We start from the raw sequence: 18661 nt of genomic DNA on the forward strand, positions 1-18661 counted from the left end.
AGAGAATAGAGGAGGGATTTTAATGAAAAAAAGAAGAAAATAATATGTGATTTCAGTTTATTTTAAATACATTATTAAATCTAAATCAAATCAAATCTATTTTTACAGTTTGGTTCGGATTAATTTTGTAATTTTTTAAAATATTAATTTATTTTTATATAATTTAGTACAACATCCCTGGTGCAACCCTGGTGCAGCGGTAAAGTTGTGCCTTGGTGATTTGTTGGTCTTGGGTTCGAATCCGGAAACAGCCTCTTTCCATATGTAAGGATAAGACTGCTTACAACATCCCTCCCCATACCTTCGCATAGCGAAGAGCCTCCAGGTAATGGGGTACGAAGTTTTTTAATTTAAAAAATAATTTTAATCTAACAATTAACAAAAAAAATTGACATGATGTAAATTTTAATAACTAATTGATAATAACTATATTATGAATCTCTTATGAAAAGAAGTATATTACAAATTATTCATACACAATTAGTTATATGTTGTCAAAATGTCCTTATAGTATAGGGTTATGAGACTTTAAAGTTTAAATAGGAGTATAAGAGAAAAATTAACATAATCAACATGAAGTTTGATTTGGTTTAGTTTTTACGAATGCAAATTGAAAAGCGAATTAAACTGTGATAAAAAAAAAGCAATTTTTTTTTAATTTTCAGTTTGGTCGATTTTGATTTTTGTTTGTTTTATAATAATTTAAAATGATTTAATTTGATTTTGAATACCTCTAATAAGAGGAGGTATTTTAGTGATTATATTTCAATAATAAGTCATTAAAATTATATTAATTAATCAATAATGTTCTACAAAAGGTACGTAGCTAAGATTTTTAAACATATAGGAGTTTGATTCTTAACTATGTGATATGTGAGTGAAGAATATTTTGTTTAAAAAGACAAAATTCATTTAGATATGAAATTATCTTAAGATAAATTAATATTTAAAAATCCATTTAAAAATATTATATATATATATATATATATATATATATATATATATAAAACGTATCATATGTGAGAATGGGAATAATTGATTTTAACTATTATATTAAAATGAAAAATTAAAATTAAAATATTTTAAATTAAAATTACAATTTTATTTATCCATAAAATCTCTAAAATATTCATCAAACAAAAAATTAAATATCTTAAAAATTTAATTTATGTTATTTTAAAATATTTTAAATTTATCACCAATATGACTATCATTATCACTATGATCATTTTTGTTACAATTGTCATGATCATCACTATAATTATCATTATTACAATTATCATTGTGGTTGTTGTGTCATCCTAAATTAAATCTTTTTACGGGGCATTTAGGTAATGAAATTAGGAATGTAGTTAGTTATCTTAATGTTGATGGGATCATGGCTGCTAAATTTTTATATTTTCTTCATTTTCATATATGTTTTTGTGTGTGTGTGTGTTCGTAAGAGACAATAAATTTTGATTTTAGTTTGTGTTTAGTTCATATATACCACCATTAAATTTAGTACAACTGTTAAACCTGACCATATACATATTGTAAAGCAAATTTAAGTATAACTTAATTAGTTTGAGTTACGAAGAAACAAAACTCCATGGTATGATCCATCGCCTTAGTTGGTGGAAGTATTTATTTTAAAAAAATATATTTATAGATTATTAGTGGCATGATACTGGAAATTGTTATATGAACATGTTTTATTTCATTCATTACTCACAAGATATGTGACAAGATTAGAAATTAGTCTTTATCTTGATTATGATATAAGAAGACCTATAGTCTGAGTTTTTAAAGCACACACTATCCGGTTGCCTTTCTCACCTTATAGCTTTAAATTAAAGTATGACATATTATTTCTTGAAGGGGCAGTTGGTTGTGTATCAATGAGGTGGCTTTGCTTTTTGATCCAAGTGGTTGGTGGTGTAGCTAATTCCTTTGAGAATGAGGGAGAAAATAAGTAGGGTAGAAAGAAGAAGGACTATAGGAGAAAGGATAAAATGAGTAAGAAATTGGTAGAATTTTAAGGGTTTAGTAGATTGAAATAATTAAAAGAGAAGTAAAATAGAAAGAAAAAAAAAAAACTGTAGTTTTCTCTTTACATGTTTTGTTGGATAAAAAAGTGGAGAGAAAGAAAATGAAGTTTTCTTGTAAAAATACATTTTATTAATAATATATGTAAATTTTGAGGAAGCTAGTGGTAGAGAATAATCAACAACATTAAAATTATAATTTTGAGTGGGTTTCACATACAATTCGTTATCTTCTTGCAAAAGGAGATTTTTTTTTTTTGGTCTTATGCTTTGTTTTTTCTTTTCTCTATTTCTCTCCCTAATAAAACAACAAAAATATTCTTTGAGTTTGAAGGATGGTAATAACACATTGTTTCTAATTATTAGAATTTATTAAAAACTACTAATTAATTAAATAACAAGTGATAAAACTAAAAAGATATATTTTTACACTAAATTCCAACTAATCATAGATACAAAGTGTGATTAAAAGAATATATAAATATATTAAAGAGTAGTATATTGTTAGCTTTTTTCATACATTTTTTTTTCTCTTCTAAAATTTTATGTAACCAACGGAGTCACAGCATTGTCGTGATTTATTTGTTCTCATGTCAATTTATTTCTATATAAGAAAAAGCACGATAACTGATAACTGCCAGATAGATAAATACTCTAGTATAAAATTTTAGTAATAAATTTTCTGGTTTGGAGAACATGAAAATGCTTACTTTCACCAGAACCACACTGACATATCATGAGATGAACAGAAAAAATTCTTTTAGTCGATCAAAGATTTAATTGTCGACTTCAAAAAAAACAAAAATTTAATTGTCGCACAGCGTTTTCCAGTGGTATATAATAACAATAATTTAGAAAAGTTTATATTATTAATCTACATTTTAACTTACTACTCTGGAAAAAAACACTCAGCAAAAAAAAAAAAAAACTTACTACTCTGCATAACTTTTGTAAACCAGATATCTACGGCACCTGAATTGGGCCATATTACATTGCAATTCATTTATACACTAACTACTTTGTCTACATTTTATTGGCCACTGATGGTGGAACATTCAAGTAAAAAAAAAGCCCATAAATGCTCTTGGACAAAAAAAAAGGAGAATCAAAATTAAGAATCAGAACCAGAAATAAACTAGAATAGAGTCTTTGCTCAAGGCCCATGCCATCCAGCCAATCCCAGACGTCAAGCTCTCCTGTGTTAATAACCTTTGCAGATGCCATTGCCACTAACCAAACCAGTTTCCCATTCATAACCATACCCAAAAGAATAAAATGCTTAAACTAAAGCCATATCCCGCTCATTTATGCAAACTTAGCATAACAATGCATTATTAGAATATTATTGGAAAGCAATGTGGGGACTTTCAATTCTTTTTACCACAAATTTATCTCTTTGGCCTTTTCTTCATCTAACCTCACCTTTCCCTTTACTTCTTTAATTTTTTTTCTTCTCACTTGTTTGCAGTGGGGTGAAGTACAACATGGCTTTGCACTGCATAGATTAGACACTCATGAATGAATTTGTCCTCCTCCATTTGGGGGTCCAAAAGAATTTTTTCTTTTTTCCCACTTCAGAAAAAAAGGGTAAAATTATCAACTTCAATTAATTCTATTATGAATTTATGATCAGCTCAGTGCTGTATAGAAAGTGCTGTGTCATTTTCCTAAGTGAATCAATAGAAATAATGGTAAATAAAAAAACTCAATTGCTAGCAAAAGCATAATATCTATCATGTCGCAATCACCTTCCGTTTTCATCCAATACAAAATAAGGCATGACAGTGCAACACTGTAGAAGTAGGATCGTTCTATCTGCATCTCAATCATAGTTTATCTTTGTAGCGTGTACTATTCTAAATTCCGAGCTTCAACAATTTAAAGCAAAAAAAATTGAAACCCATTACAGAATTCTTCTCTTGTTTCACCTCTTCTAGAAAATTACAAAATATAACACCGTCTGATCAATTTCATGCCCCACCAACTGTAAGTCTGTAACACGACCATAAAAACTCAAAATTCTGCTATCAAAACCAAGGTTTTAAATTGTCGTCACATTAAAACTCTGATCTTTGATATTACAAAAAATTAAATGTAGTCGATACAGAAAATTATACAACCACAGAAATCTAAAAAAAATTATTGACAAATGTTAATTGTTAGTTTTTCTTTTTTCTTAACCACTCAATCAACTTTATATCTCCTGAAACCTCAAAAACCTTGAAGTTGTGTCACTGACCATTTAATAAAACCTTGATGAAAACATACCCTATGGTGGTCTAATATAACTTAAACTCTCCAACTGGTTAATTACAAACCTCATATTATATGGACAACCCTATGTACACAGCAACCTTTGCAGAAGAAGCAGAGTAAAACATTGAAAAAAAAGGAAATATTATTTATTTTCTCTCTATATATTTTGAAAAAATGGAGTTGGAAGCCTATAATATGAGGATTATAATATAAACTATATGGACATGACATGACCCTTAGGCAAAGGCTGTGATTTGTGAATAAAAAAGAAAGAAGAAGAATGGTTACGGATCAGAAGGTGACTCAGAAATGCTCTCCAAGTGAGGCCTCCACACAGCAACACGCCCTCTTCTTCTGTCTCTTTGACTTGACACCTTCTCTGAGAGTATATCATTCAAGTAGCGATCAGAGACAAGCAAGCTAGTCATAGACGTAATCATGGACGCGTTGTTGGTGTTGTTCATAGTTCTCTCTCTATGTTCCTTCCTCTTCTTCTTTCTCTGCCGGTTCTTCTTCTCTTGTGTAGGAGGAGTAGGAGGGAGTGGCATGAGGAAGTAAATCTTGCCACGTTGGAGCTCAGCGTCGGGTGGCACCACCACGATCTTGTGGACCCCGCCGCTGATGCCGGCGGCATCGGCGGGGGAAGAGCATGGCTTCTTGAGGACATGTTTGGGGTGTGCCTTCATGACATCACTGGCCTTGACGGTGCCGCTGATTTCTTCTACTCTGCCATTGGAGTGCACTATGCGGATCACGTCGAGAGCCCCACATGGGAAGATGCAAGAGATGCAGCACCTTATGCAATTTCTCATGGCTTTTTCTTCCTTCCCTTTTTTAGCATTGGTGTCTGTCTTGAGGAGAGAGTAAATAATATACTGTGGGGGAGGAAACGGATTTGGCTCTTTCTTTTCAGACTTGAGATTTATTATCTTTGCTCCTTTCTCTGTTTTTTGCTAATCTTTAATTAGAGAGGGGGCAAATTCGATCGTATAAATTAATTGTGCATCAATATGATCCATCTTTTAAAGGGAAAAATATTTGGTTGTTAATTAACTTCTGGAATCATGATATTTTTTTACTACTACATGAATCTATAAATTAAAAAATATGTATACATATTTATGTATATACATATCTGGGTGCTTTATAAAAAATTCATTGTATTGAGTCTTGTACCTGACCATGATCAAGTTAGTTCTTACTTACCATTCCAAATATACTTATAAAAATATCCATAAATTATACTCATCAATGACATCTCATATTCACTATAGAATTCAAACTCATGAACACATGAGATGAATTGTATTTGTATCTTTATATACTATTAAAAGAGAATATTTATGATTAAATTAAGATATTTTAAATAAAAATTAATAGAAAATACTAAGTGTGCAGATTATGTTTTAGATAGAATATGGTTAAGAAAACTCACAGAAATAAAAATATTCTAATCTGATAAATAAGAATTATATATATACTATAAAAGATTTCCCCCTATTTTTCAAATTTGTTAATTTTTGGTTTGCTGCTTTTGAATAGGTGGGAGGAATATTTTCGGTGCTAGGTTAGGAGGAGATTCATGGTGTGAATAATTGCATAACACCCTGTAGTTTGGCTTTTGATACATAATTTAGGGACCCTACCCCACCCTCATCCCTCGAGCTAACAGTCTCTTCCCTTTATTGAGTTCAATAATATTAGGTTGGGAGGACTGAAAGATTGGGATACTAATGGTATATTGAACGATGGGACTTCTCAGCAATCAAAAACTTAGGACCCCGTTTGAATGCGTCATGAAAAGACATACTTGTCTCGATAAAAAGTTGACACTTGTAGACCCCTGAATAAATACTATTGATTATTATTTATTTATTTAACGCTTAAGTTTGGTTGAGAAAGGGTGGTAAAGTAGGGTCAGTCAATGAGAGAAAGAGAATGTGTTTTGTTTGGAGTGAAATTTGGGGTATGAGCGCTGGGAAATGGGGTACAGCGTAGAGGATGGAGGAGATAGATCTTCTTTTAAGAGGAGAGTTTGTGATCGTTCAATATCCCCAAGCAAGACCATGTGGATTGTGGTTTTCATTGGAAAGTGAAGTGTAATATGGCTTTTATGTTTGTGAAGTGCTTTGACTATGGCCAATGTGTTAATTTGTCTGCTAGCCACATCTTCAAGAGCAACCCTTCCAAAATGCTTTTATCCGTTTCCTTTTCTTTCTTTTCATACATGGAATTTCACCACTTTTGCCATCTATCATACATTATACATTGAATTAAAGTCAAGTACACCTACTCTTCTATTCTGTCCGTTAGTACCATTACCATATTGATATTGATGAGGTAATGATGGTAAGGCATAAACATTATCTGTACAGTAGTGCAAAACTCTCTTTGGGGCCAAAGCTTCACAATCACTAATAATCACTTTCTTAGAAAGATAATGAGATAATGATTATTAGGTATTGTCTACACAGATTGTCACTCTATATATAATGACTTATATGGGATTCATGCAAAATTTAATGACACGGTTCAAATCAAAATTATGACAGTACCACCTATCTACCTCAGAAAGATACCTAATATCTCTACTAGTAGACTACTGTACGACAAGAGATGTTACTCTCATTTCCTAATTGTTCAAAGTTTATAAATTATAAGCGTTAAGATTTCAACTTCAAATATCATAGTTCTCTTTTAAAGATACTCAACTAACTGAAACTGAAACTGAATGAGACAGGCACACTCACCAACACGTTATTTTTGTCATGAATGTCGCCAAATTGGCATTGGATGGTGTAGTTTTATTCCTTGTTATGTAAAGAGTGGTAGCTCAAACTTCAAAGAGGCTTTTAAGTAAAAAAAAAAAAAAAAACAAAAATTCAAAAGTAAGATAATGACATCCAAGAAAGTGATTTGTTCTAATCTATTAGGGGAAGCTAGGAATTAGTGTAGGGGTGATTGACGATATGATTTAGTATACGTCTTGTTGCATTATGGAACTTTTTATTTAATAGCAATTAGCCAAGCCTTGTGAGAATTTGCCAAAAGAAGAGATGCAGTTAAAAGTATTTAAATGCCCGTTAATTTGAGTTATATCACATTCATAATGTGGCCCGCTCTTTAAATAGCTAGGTGCAGATGCAGATGTTAGTGGGCATCATGTGAGGCACTGAGAGGGAGGGTCCAAAGCTGGGCTTTGATATTCTATTTGCTCTGTATCATCCAAATTTAGATGCCAAGTTAACTTTGTTTTATTATGCGGATAAGACTGACTTAAGAGATTAACATATTCCCTCGTGAGTTGAGACGAGTTCTATTCCCCACGCAGCACTCGCATTCTTCTTCTTTTTTCTTTTCTTTTTTTTCCTTTTTTGTTGAAAAAATATAAGTTATGTTTGTACAATGTAGGAACCCACCACATCCTTATTGGAGATCCTGAGTGACAGTTGAAGGGAGTAGTTACCGAGTTGGTGAGCTTCCTCATCTTATTTACAAGATAAGTATTCTAACACAATATAATATACATCTCAATCTAAACTAACTCGAGTGTTCAAGTTTTATTGTAGGTATTATAAATATCACCATTCACCATCACATGTCCAAGTCTTAGTTATGTTCTGTAATCATTGTAGGGATGGACATAGTATATCTTGGAAGACTTGCATCACGTAGATAAGTTAATCTCTCCATTAACAAAATAGTCTCTGGAAGGGTAGTCTTTCATTCAATTAAGTTGATCCGTCCATTAAGTCTTTTTACAATAACTTTAACATCATGCGTGACACATTTGTATCGTCTATGTATACAAAAGACTATTTTAAAGAGTTTGAGGTTAAATATCAAAAGTTATAAATTCTTTAATTTAGTCACTAAACTTATTGTCAATTTCACATCTACTGTCATACGAAATTAAAAAACTATTCCTTGGAATTCACAATTAATATTCACTGTGTAATAACGCTGCTATAATTTGGTTCATACTAGTCTACATAATCCTAATGATTGAATTGCAGAAATTTGTTAAAACAAGAAAACAAACTAACAAAGAATCCAGAGCTGTTATAAATTGCTAACCTATGTCAAAAGGAGTCTCCTCCATTATGTCAATGTGACAGGATAACAAAAAAGCAGTACACATTTACATAAAGCATCTTTTGTCCAAAAAAATTGCAGTATTGCTCTCTGTTTGCAATGATTTTACAAATAAGCTGAAGAGATAAAGGAAAAGGGAAGACGTAAATAAATTATCCGTTTTTTATTAGTTATGTTTTTCTTTTGGACTTTTCTGTGAACCCAATCCTAGGATTTTCTTTTCGGGACCAATTTTCGTGTTTGTTGTTAATGGGCTAGATTTTAATTTATCCTATTGATTAGGTTTGGGCTTATGAGATTCCGTTTCAGCTTGGAGTTTTTCTAAAATGGGCCGTGTGTTTCTTTTAAATGAATTTTATTCTGCAGGTAATTTGTTTCCTAAAATTAATTTTAAACGTATGAATGATAAAAATAAAATAAAAATAATAAAAGATGAGAATAAATAGAAAAATGTTAAAAATAAAAAAATAGAAAATAAAATAAAAGTGCAAATAAGAATAAAAAATATGAATTTTCGAGTTTGAAATAAAAGAGAAAAAATACTCATTTTGTATCGTTTTATTATAAACAAAAGTAAGAAGAAAGAAAATGTAATTACAATAAATAATATTTACATCATTTTAATATAATGATGGTAGGTAATTAAATGAGTAAATTTTTTATTCTAATGAAATTTTCTTTCTGCTTCATTTTCTGTCTCACAAAATAGTTTTTTTTTAGTTTCACTTTTTTTATTTCCCCCTCGTCTCCTTTCCCGAATCTAGTGATGGATATTGTCATTTTCCTTCTTTCCATTTATTTTATTTCCATTCATTTTAATGTCAACCAACCCTCATAGTGTATTTTTTTTTTTTATTTGTTTACGTCAATGTAAACAGAAAATATAACCTAAAAGAAAGTGGACTAGTTCAATTAATCTTGCTTGCACAATGGAAAGAGTCACTGTTTATCTCTCATCATTTTATGTTATTATTTTCTACTGTTGGCATAAGCAGTGCACAAATAAATACATGCAACAAAAACATTCTATGAAAAAAGATAATCTTTCTAACATCATCGTTCTTTTAAAGAATGTTATATATATATATATCTTGATTTGTTTGGATAGATTGTTACTTATGTAAGAAAGAAGTATTGTTTCTTACATACAAGATAATGTGATATGTTTCTACATTTTCTTAGTATCAAATTGTTAACATATTTTTATTTGACTTGGTTATATAGAAATTAGAATACTCAATGAACTATGTTTTTTGAATTAAAATACGCCGGCCGGAGAATGATGAAGCATGCATGCTGAAGAAAAAGGCATGAAGCAAAGAAAAAACCATCTGCTAATATTTTAAATCACATGCAAGAGAGGAGGCATGGTTCCATTTTCTACCTTCACATTATTTGAGAAAAACGAACTTGTTCTGTGTTTTATTTTTGCCCTTCACATTAGTACAACGTGGAAGACTCGTGGTCACACAGAATCATACATAAGTACGATGCTTGTCCCTAAGAAAACAAGCACTCGTTGTATTGAACCTTTACGGCTCAAAGAGGAGAGTGATCAACTCTTCGATGACCTTTAACGCGAGCAGACACCAGTGTTTCTGATTCCTCTTTGGTTGGGTATGAAGCGAAATAATTCATCCCACACACTCCTAATAAATTACCCGTGTTTCTTTGGATCCAAATGTAACCATCTTCTCCCCAATCTTCTCCCCATGAATTTTTCGCTATCCAGTAATCTACACCATCCGCTGAACCATAACCCACAAGTAAAACAAAGTGATTAATCCCATACGGACTTGTACAGTTTTCTCCATCATAAATTCCCTGCACAAATTAATCAATGAATTAACAACAATAACAATAATACTATAGAGTATACTGTACAGTAATAATGAATTGATGAGGTTAATTTGATGATCCGAAAAAGAAAGAAATCATGATTTCGAATCTTTTCCCACCAAAATTGACCGATAAAAAAATAGTATAATAATAATAATAATAATTCCCAAATAGTAAGATATTACTTTACCCCGGTGTATAAATGAAAATCTTTTGCATCAATGGAGACACTAATTGGTTGCTCAAGGATGGCGCTTAAGAACGCTTGCTCTGTCTCTGATTCTGTACTCTCATCTGACATTATTAGAGTTTCATATCCGTCAATTGTAACCTTGTCTTGTATCTACTCCCAGAAAAAAAAAAAAAAAAGTTGCACAAAATTAAACAAAGAGATGAAGGGTTAAATTAATTAAAAGGAATCGCATGCATGCATATTATTCAGTTATATATTCACAGACCTTATTGGCTTTGCATCTACCCTCTTTAGCTCTGTAAGGATAATCATCATCAGTGGCAATCCCACCATGTTCTAAAACCCATTCGAACGATTGATAGTGCCATCCATTGTAACAACCTTCGCTTTCTTCCACACAGTCTACGAGTTCTTGTTCAGAAAGGCTAACAAGGTCTCCTGTTGCTATTGCATGTGCTGCTTCTATGGCACCCGTGGCAGAAAACGCCCAACCGCTTCCTATATATCAAAATGATTTCACATTCCACAAGACAAAGAAAAAAAGTTAGTGTTAATAATTATTTTCCCATTCCAAAATAAGTGTCACACTAAAAAAAATTGTAGCAAAATAAATATCACATTTAACTTTTCAACGTAAAATTAATTATTTTTTTCACCAATAACTCTAATAAATATATTTTTAGTTTTTAAATCTAGTATTAATGGTAATCTCTTTCACTAATAAGGTTAGTTTGGTAAAAATATTATTTTATTTTATTTTATTTTTAATTTATATAAAACAATTTAAGACAACTGTTTATTTTAAGATAGAAGGAGTGGTAATTACGTAGTAAAAACAATTAATGGTTTCACATACCACAGCCCCCTTGGTACTTTACTTGGGTGATGACACCTTTTTTCCTCCAATCCCATGATGCAGGTGGATGGTCACAAGAATATTGTTCCTTCTTCATTTTCTTGTTGGCCATTTTGATTTGCTGCGACACATCCTTGGGAGCTTGCAAGTACTTTTTGCTGAACTCTTGAGGAGTGATGTCAGCAAACTTGTTCAATCCTAAACGATGAGAATGGGGTGATTTTCTGTTTGCATTCATGTCCCTGATATAGTTCAAGTTATTCTTGAAAATCTCAAGTCTCTTTGCCTCTTCTTCGTGGTTATGGTAGACACGTCCATGCTCACTCTTCCATAGTTGGAACAGTGAAGACACCTGTTTCTGTGTGGTAAACTTGGTTAGGTCAAGGTCCAATATGGAACGATGAGTTGATATGCTGGAACTAGAAGAGAGACCTAAGAGGGAGAAAAGAAGCAACACAAGGAAACCCATAACTTGGTGGAAGAATTTTATGATTTGAAATTAAGATATGGTCACTTCACTTGTAGCATGTCGTATATATAGTGATTAGTGAGCTAGCTAGTAATGACTGAAGAAGTTCCCTCGTAGCTATATATTTGGTTTAAATTAATTTCTGATACGTAATTGAATTGTGATTTGGCTTAAAAACCAACAGGGAATGACAGTTTGCCAACTTTTTTATTATTAAACTAGAACTTCTGTATTGTTTTGATATGAATTTTCATTATCCAGCAGGGGCAGTGAAAAAGCCGGTCTATCTAGCCAATATTCTTTAATTTGATTATTTTGGATTATAAAATTGGATATAATTCTCTTTATTTAAAATTTATCTCTTTCTGTAAGTTTTGTGCTAACACAAAATGATTTTTCATTATATATAAAATAGTAAACTTGTATATATCCATTTAAAAAAAAATTCAATTGATGTTAAACGTGTATATTCTATCTGATTTCGACTTTCATTACTGCTTGAATCACGATGTTTATTTATTTAGTTGTAATTAATTTGATGTGAATGTGAAGTAGGACATTTTTCAAATTTTTGCCTCACTGTTACCATTCTTGTTTCGGTTTGGTAAAATGTGAAATTGCAGCTTATATACAGCACACAGTTGATTTAAAGCGTATTTTTATCAGCTTATTTCAAAGTTAAAAGAAGTTTTAGAGCTTTTGATGTTTTCTTTTCTCAAAATAATCTATATGCATTAATTTATACGTCCGATGGCAATGTGTGTTTGAAGTTTAGGTAATAGGACGCATTTTATTGCATTGGGTACTCAGGTTTAGATCATGATTCTTCCTTCATTTGATTCATATGCAATAGTTAGACTCATTTAGGTTATTTAGCAGGGCCATAAAACCAATAGCATAATACTGCAATAATTAATAATGCATATATAATAATGTATATTTTTTTATATAAAAGTGGAGCATATAAAATGAAAGGAATAGATTAGTATCCTTAATTTACTTGCAAGTGATTGCATGCACTTTTGTCTGATTCACACATGTAAAATCGAAAAATCATTCAATATTGGCTTTGTACTCAAATGGTCCAAACTCGACACTGCATTCAAGATGATGTGCGATATGATTCTGGCCTTTTGTTTACAGAAAAAAGTCGGCACTGTTAAAATTATTATTCTATAATCGATTGAAGTTTTGTCCATTGTTTAATCTGCGTACACGTCTTGGGGAATGATGAATCGTTGATAAGCAGCGAGCCTCATAAGCTAGACTGCTAGAGGCACATCACCTTCATCAGAGTAACGTGTTGTTTGCACCTGCATGTGCTATTTGTTATTTTAGTTGGAGTTTTAGCAATAAGGCAATGGAACCTGAAACAACTCAAAATGTAATTTGAGAGCTTTTTTTAGTTATCTTTTAAAGTATATCAACATTTTCATTTTCAGAAAAAAAATCACTCTAATTAAACAAATTTTGAAAGATAAAGAAATTGTGAGTTTAAACTCTACCACTAATAAAAACTAACAATTAAAAAAAATCAAATTAGTCATTGATGAACTAAATAAACCAAGTTAGTTCTGAAAAAGTTAAACCATTATATTAATTAATTCATATATATATATATATATATATATATATATATTAACTAGTTTCCCTGACAAATACGTTACACCTTTAATTTATTCCTTACATTTGCAATAAGAACTTGATCAATATATTATTAGTTTGAATGAAACTAAATTTAGTCTCTTAATTAAATAAGATATTAGGTTTGAGTTTTTTAAATGAATATACACGATTGATAAAAAAAAATTCATTAAACAATTTAAGTTTCTGAACAAAAAATAATCATAAGGAAAATTATTGGATAGCACATTGATATTATGATGACTTTAAAAAAAAACTTGACCTCCTTTAATGCAATCTTCTCAAGGAGAAAACCCATTACCAAAGTCATGGTTGGAGACTTAAAAGATTGAGTCAGAGATGCAGGAGAAGACCTTAGGGTTCTCATGAGCCTTAAGGTAGATTTTCGATCAATAGACCAAGTATGAATCCACTTATTTTTGTACATATATTATATTAGGATTTCATTATTTTTGAGTCTTGTATTTAGGACTCCATAGTGTAAGGAGGGTACTCTGGTAATATAGGATTTTTCAGTCTTTGTATTTTAGGACACCTAGACTAGTTTTTGTATTTGAGATAGTTTTGTAATTTCACGTGCATTCAGTGCACTATTTGATGTGTGTGTTAAAAAAGAAATTTAATTGAATTGGGAGAAGCTCAATCCAATTAAATTTTGGACCAGCCTAAAGGGAAGGTGAGCATTTGCTTGTTACACCTCATTGTCACATCATATGGTCATACTTTGTACATGTCCTTTATATTTTACATGCCTCATGACACCTAAGCACACTTAGTGAAGAACTTTGGACTTGATATTGGATTAGTAGACTAAACCATAGTTGAAATTCACTGATTATAATTAATGAAATTTTGACTCAAAATTTGACTCTATAAATTCAAATTCAAGTGAAATTTGAATAGAAATCTAAATTTTTCTCCAATTTTGAATGACACTTAAACTATAGAGGTCTTGTGTGTGTATTTTTTCAATTTTGATCATTTGAGAAATTAGACTTCAATGTTCAGACCTTATTTGAGGCATAAATTTTGTGTCATCTCTCTCCCTCTCCCTCCACTCATCTTCTCTTACTTTCAAGCTCTTATTCATGACTTCCTATGGTGGTAAGCTTATTCTTGACTCATTTTTTCTTGAAAATGAGGTCTCCAATCACCTTTCTTACTTCTTCATTTTGTTGTCATTGATCTTCAAGAAGCAAATGACTTCATTAATGAAAAAGATCCAAGACCTACAAACTCTACATAAAACTACATCATCCTTACTCCCTTAACATGAAATCACAATCAAAATCATGTCCACAAAAGACATTTTATCCTTTATTTTCTCCTGAACATAGACAAAATCACGTCCAACTTAGTAAAAGGTACCTAAAAAGTTCTTCAAGAGAATCAAGACGAACATGCTATTTTCCCTGAAAAATTCATAATCGTTTATAGTTAAAACAAGTACCTTTTGTGTGCCATGTTTTTGCCTTCATAATTGTGCTATATGAGAATTTTCCATTATAATTGTATGTCATGTTATGAGGGTTGTTTATCCGACCAAGGTTGACCTTGACTGGCCGTGTATTGAGTCATTAAGCATTAAAAAAATATTTATAAATATTTCTGGATCGTTAATTTAATATGCTAGTGAGAAAAGAGAGAATGCTAGATTTTTTATCCATAGTAATAAAACTCAAACATTAACAGATTTATAACAAATCATTAACATTTTTTAACCAACTAATTCTCCTATTGGGAGAATGCTAGGTTAGTTAAAAGACGAACATACTATTCTCCATGAAAACTTCATAATCGTTTATAGTTAAAAGAAGTACCTTTTGTGTGCCATGTTTTTCCCTTCATAACTGTGCTATATGAGAATTTTCCATTATAATTGTATGTCATGTTATGAGGGTTGTTTATACGGCCAAGGCTGATCTTGACTGGCCGTGTATTGAGTCATTAAGCATTAAAAAGATATTTATAAATATCTCTGGATCGTTAATTTAATATGCTAGTGAGAAAAGAGAGAATGCTAGATTTTTTATCCAGTGTAATAAAACTCAAACATTAACAGATTTATAACAAATCACTAACATTATTTAACCAACTAGCCATTCTCCGATCGGGAGAATGCTAGGTTAGTTATGAAGTTTGAAATGAGAGATTGCACTATTTGAAGTAATAAAATAATCGTAATTAGCTTAATTAAAACATATAATATATTGATAATAATTAATTTAATTATTTCAAATTAGAAGATATATTTGTTCTAATTATCTTAATTATTATATTTATATAAATTAATGAATTAAAAAATAGAAAAAAAAATGTCTAATATTTTCCTGCTCAATTGCATACTTTTATTATGATAAAGATGTATTCAGAGTTTGGATTTTGCTGTTACTCTATCAGAGTTAATGCTACATGTCATTTGATCTCTCCCTTCAGGACTAAGCTTGACTCTTGAAGCTTTTATGTGTACTTGTCATATTATTGGGTGCCGTCTTTAAAAAACAAATCAACCTTTCGACGGTAGCTAGCTAGCTAGCTAATGGGAAAAACTAATTAAACAGGGCATTAATTATTCCTTTCACATAGTCAAGGTAAAGGCATGAAGCAAAGGAAAATCCATCTGCGAATATATATGTTGATTAAAACACATGCAACAGTGGCAGTGTTCTATTTTATTATTTTTGAGAAAATATAGTTGTGTGTTTTATTTTTGCTTTCACGTCAGTACTACGTGGGGCATGCATGGTCACAAAATCATATACAATATATGATGCTTGTCTCTAAGAAAACAAGCACTCGTTATAATTGAACCTTCACTGCTCAAAGAGGAGAGTAATCCACTCTTTGATCAGCTTTAACACGAGCAGACACGAGTGTTGCTGATTTCTCTTTGGTTGGCCAAGAAGCAAAAAAATTCATCCCACATACTCCCACTTTATGACCAGTTTTTCTTTGGATCCAAATATAACCATCCATTATTCCCCAATCTTTTCCCCATGACTATTTTGCTATCCAATAATCTACACCATCCACGGAACCATAACCCACAATTAAAATAAAGTGGTTAATCCCATAAGGACTTGAATAGTATTATTACTTACGCCAGTGTAGAAATAAAAATCTTTTCCGTCCAAGGCCACACTAATTGGTTGCTCAAGGGTGGCGCACAACAATGTGTTAAATTAAAATTAAAAAAGATTTTATTTAAAAATAAATAAAGTTTTTAAAAAATAATGAGATTTTTACAATTAAATAGATAAGAAGAAATAATTTTATTAATTAAAATAATAATTTTAAGGTAAATAAAATAAATCTACATCCTTAGAAAAAAATATTTTATTCATTCATTTGATAAGAAATAAAATAGAATTTTTTTATAAAATAATAAAATAAAAAAAAATAAAATAAATAATAGGCTCTGAGTATCCTAGTTATAAATAGAGACATATTAAGTCGATCAGTTTTCACATTGACATACGTCTCTATGCTTTATCTTCCTCTGAATTTTGTTTTTCCTTCATCCCCTCTCAAAATCCTCTTTTTTTTTAATATACACTTAAACCCGTTTTAGTAAAACGACGATTTCAGACTCGTTAATCATTGGATCATCGTGAAATTTAAACACCAGGTTCAAAACTCATTTTCGCACATCCCAAACGTTGGGATTTGTAAATAATGTCTATGGAGAGAAATGTCCCTCATACGGAGACAGTGAAACGGAGGCTCCAATTCTTTCTCCTTCTCTTTAACGCTTGAATACCTTAGCAAAGCTGCTAGAGACGCTGCTATCACTATCAGACTACACACGTAAGTCCACTTAGAGGTAACATATGAGTTTATTGCAATTAGGGTTAAAATTAATATGTGTAGAAATCCTTAGAGGATCAAATTGAGATTTATTTTGGAATGTTTACTGTATTATAATTCTGCCTTTGCAATTATAATTATGAGATTATTATGTTTGATGGGTCAATCGATGTCTTGATGTGAATTGGTTGATAAAATTGAGTGCTCTTAGTGTTTTCATATTTTTGACCTATAATTTTGATTCATTTGATTTTGATATGAGTATGTGAAATTGTTTGAGGGGTTTAATCATACAAACATAACATATTAATATTATTATTGTCTGACATGTATATGATGCATGAGGAGTTAATGCATGACAAGTATTGTGATGGAATCCACTGTGCAAACACGACGAGTTTAATCACTTTGAGACGTGAAGAGTTAAAATTATTTTAAGAACAATTGAGGAGTCATGTGTTTTATACAGTTCATAGATAAAATTTGTGTGCTAAAATATTTTCTGGGTTGGACCTGAATCAAGAGGAAGAAGCCCTGACGAACTCTTCGGAGTCTAGATCTTAGGAGTAAATACACCCGGTTTGAGTGATCCTTTAAACTTGTGTCAGTCCCACATGATTGGAGCATTCTCACAAAATAACGTGACCTTAACTAGTCTCCCTATGATTTTACCTAGTAAGAGTAACTTGACTTACTAGTATGTGATATGTCTTGTAATGTACTCCTGGGCACCAAACAAGGTTTTTCACTAACATGGTACCACATTGCATATATGATTGAGTCTTAATATATTTGTTGCATAACGCTTGTGTATTGATCAATATTGATTGGTTGAGTGGTATTGTGTTTTGATCGTACATAAATGATGTAAAAACGTGTGAGACGTGTAGTGTTGAGATGTGATGTTATGCGATAAGTGGTGGAATGACATGAGTCGTGTTAAAGTAAGATGTATTTCATTTATATGATATGTATATATATGTTATCTCACTTCTCTCTATTAGTTAGGAATATGATAATTCACTCTCTGTATGCTATTTGTGTTTGGATCTTATGAGGATTTCGAACTTTGTGTTCGAGAGAGCAAATGGTTAGGTGAATGACTATGGATAACCTCATGTTAATTAGAGGATGCTGAAACACAATGCTATGTAACATTGGACCATAGGGTTCTGTATTAATTGCATGAAGTTTTGGAGATGTAGTTTTTATCGTTTTGTTTCACATGTTGAATCTTTAGTTCATTCTTTAGAGTTTTGGACGGCCTGATTTTGAGTCGAAGATATTTCTAATAAATTTTATCCACGTGAATTTGTTTAAGTGATTTGAATAAAGTTAATTTAATTAAATTTTAAATTCTTATATATTTTTTTAAGTATATGTATGTCGAGATAAAAAGTGTTACAATTAGACCATCAAAAGTATCAATTGTAACCTTGTTTGGTGTCTACCTCCATAAAAGGTGCACATGCAAA

General features: G+C 31.0%; 2 protein-coding genes and 1 long non-coding RNA gene across 3 annotated transcripts; 1 reads left to right on the forward strand and 2 right to left on the reverse strand.

Annotated features, from left to right (window-relative positions):
• Positions 1-3758: 3758 nt before the first annotated feature.
• Positions 3759-5368, reverse strand: LOC114423882. Its single transcript, XM_028390791.1, has one exon. The coding sequence runs from the start codon at positions 5093-5095 to the stop codon at positions 4568-4570; it is 528 nt and encodes a 175-aa protein (XP_028246592.1). The 5' UTR covers positions 5096-5368; the 3' UTR covers positions 3759-4567.
• Positions 5369-7444: 2076 nt separating this feature from the next.
• On the forward strand, positions 7445-8160 carry LOC114422712. Its single transcript, XR_003668718.1, has 2 exons — positions 7445-7582; positions 7695-8160. It is a non-coding gene; the product is annotated as an uncharacterized LOC114422712 (long non-coding RNA).
• A 1558-nt stretch (positions 8161-9718) lies between these two features.
• On the reverse strand, positions 9719-11822 carry LOC114422085 (P34 probable thiol protease). The gene is made up of 4 exons (XM_028388279.1): positions 11267-11822; positions 10676-10908; positions 10408-10560; positions 9719-10202 (listed from the first exon to the last, which is right to left on the reverse strand). Exons 1-4 carry the CDS (start codon positions 11733-11735, stop codon positions 9918-9920), a joined length of 1140 nt encoding a protein of 379 aa, XP_028244080.1. The 5' UTR covers positions 11736-11822; the 3' UTR covers positions 9719-9917.
• Positions 11823-18661: the final 6839 nt, after the last annotated feature.

This window comes from Glycine soja, chromosome 8, assembly GCF_004193775.1.
Source record: "Glycine soja cultivar W05 chromosome 8, ASM419377v2, whole genome shotgun sequence".
Classification (NCBI taxonomy): domain Eukaryota; kingdom Viridiplantae; phylum Streptophyta; class Magnoliopsida; order Fabales; family Fabaceae; genus Glycine; species Glycine soja.

Excerpts from the sequence above, each read along its gene's own strand:
- LOC114423882 (XM_028390791.1), bottom strand. The coding sequence starts at position 5,095 with ATGAGAAATTGCATAAGGTGCTGCATCTCTTGCATCTTCCCATGTGGG.
- LOC114422085 (XM_028388279.1), bottom strand. The coding sequence starts at position 11,735 with ATGGGTTTCCTTGTGTTGCTTCTTTTCTCCCTCTTAGGTCTCTCTTCT. Across the intron at positions 10,909-11,266 it reads AAAGTACCAAGGGGGCTGTG|GAAGCGGTTGGGCGTTTTCT; the intron begins GTATGTGAAACC and ends TTTGATATATAG. Across the intron at positions 10,561-10,675 it reads GTAGATGCAAAGCCAATAAG|ATACAAGACAAGGTTACAAT; the intron begins GTCTGTGAATAT and ends TTCTGGGAGTAG.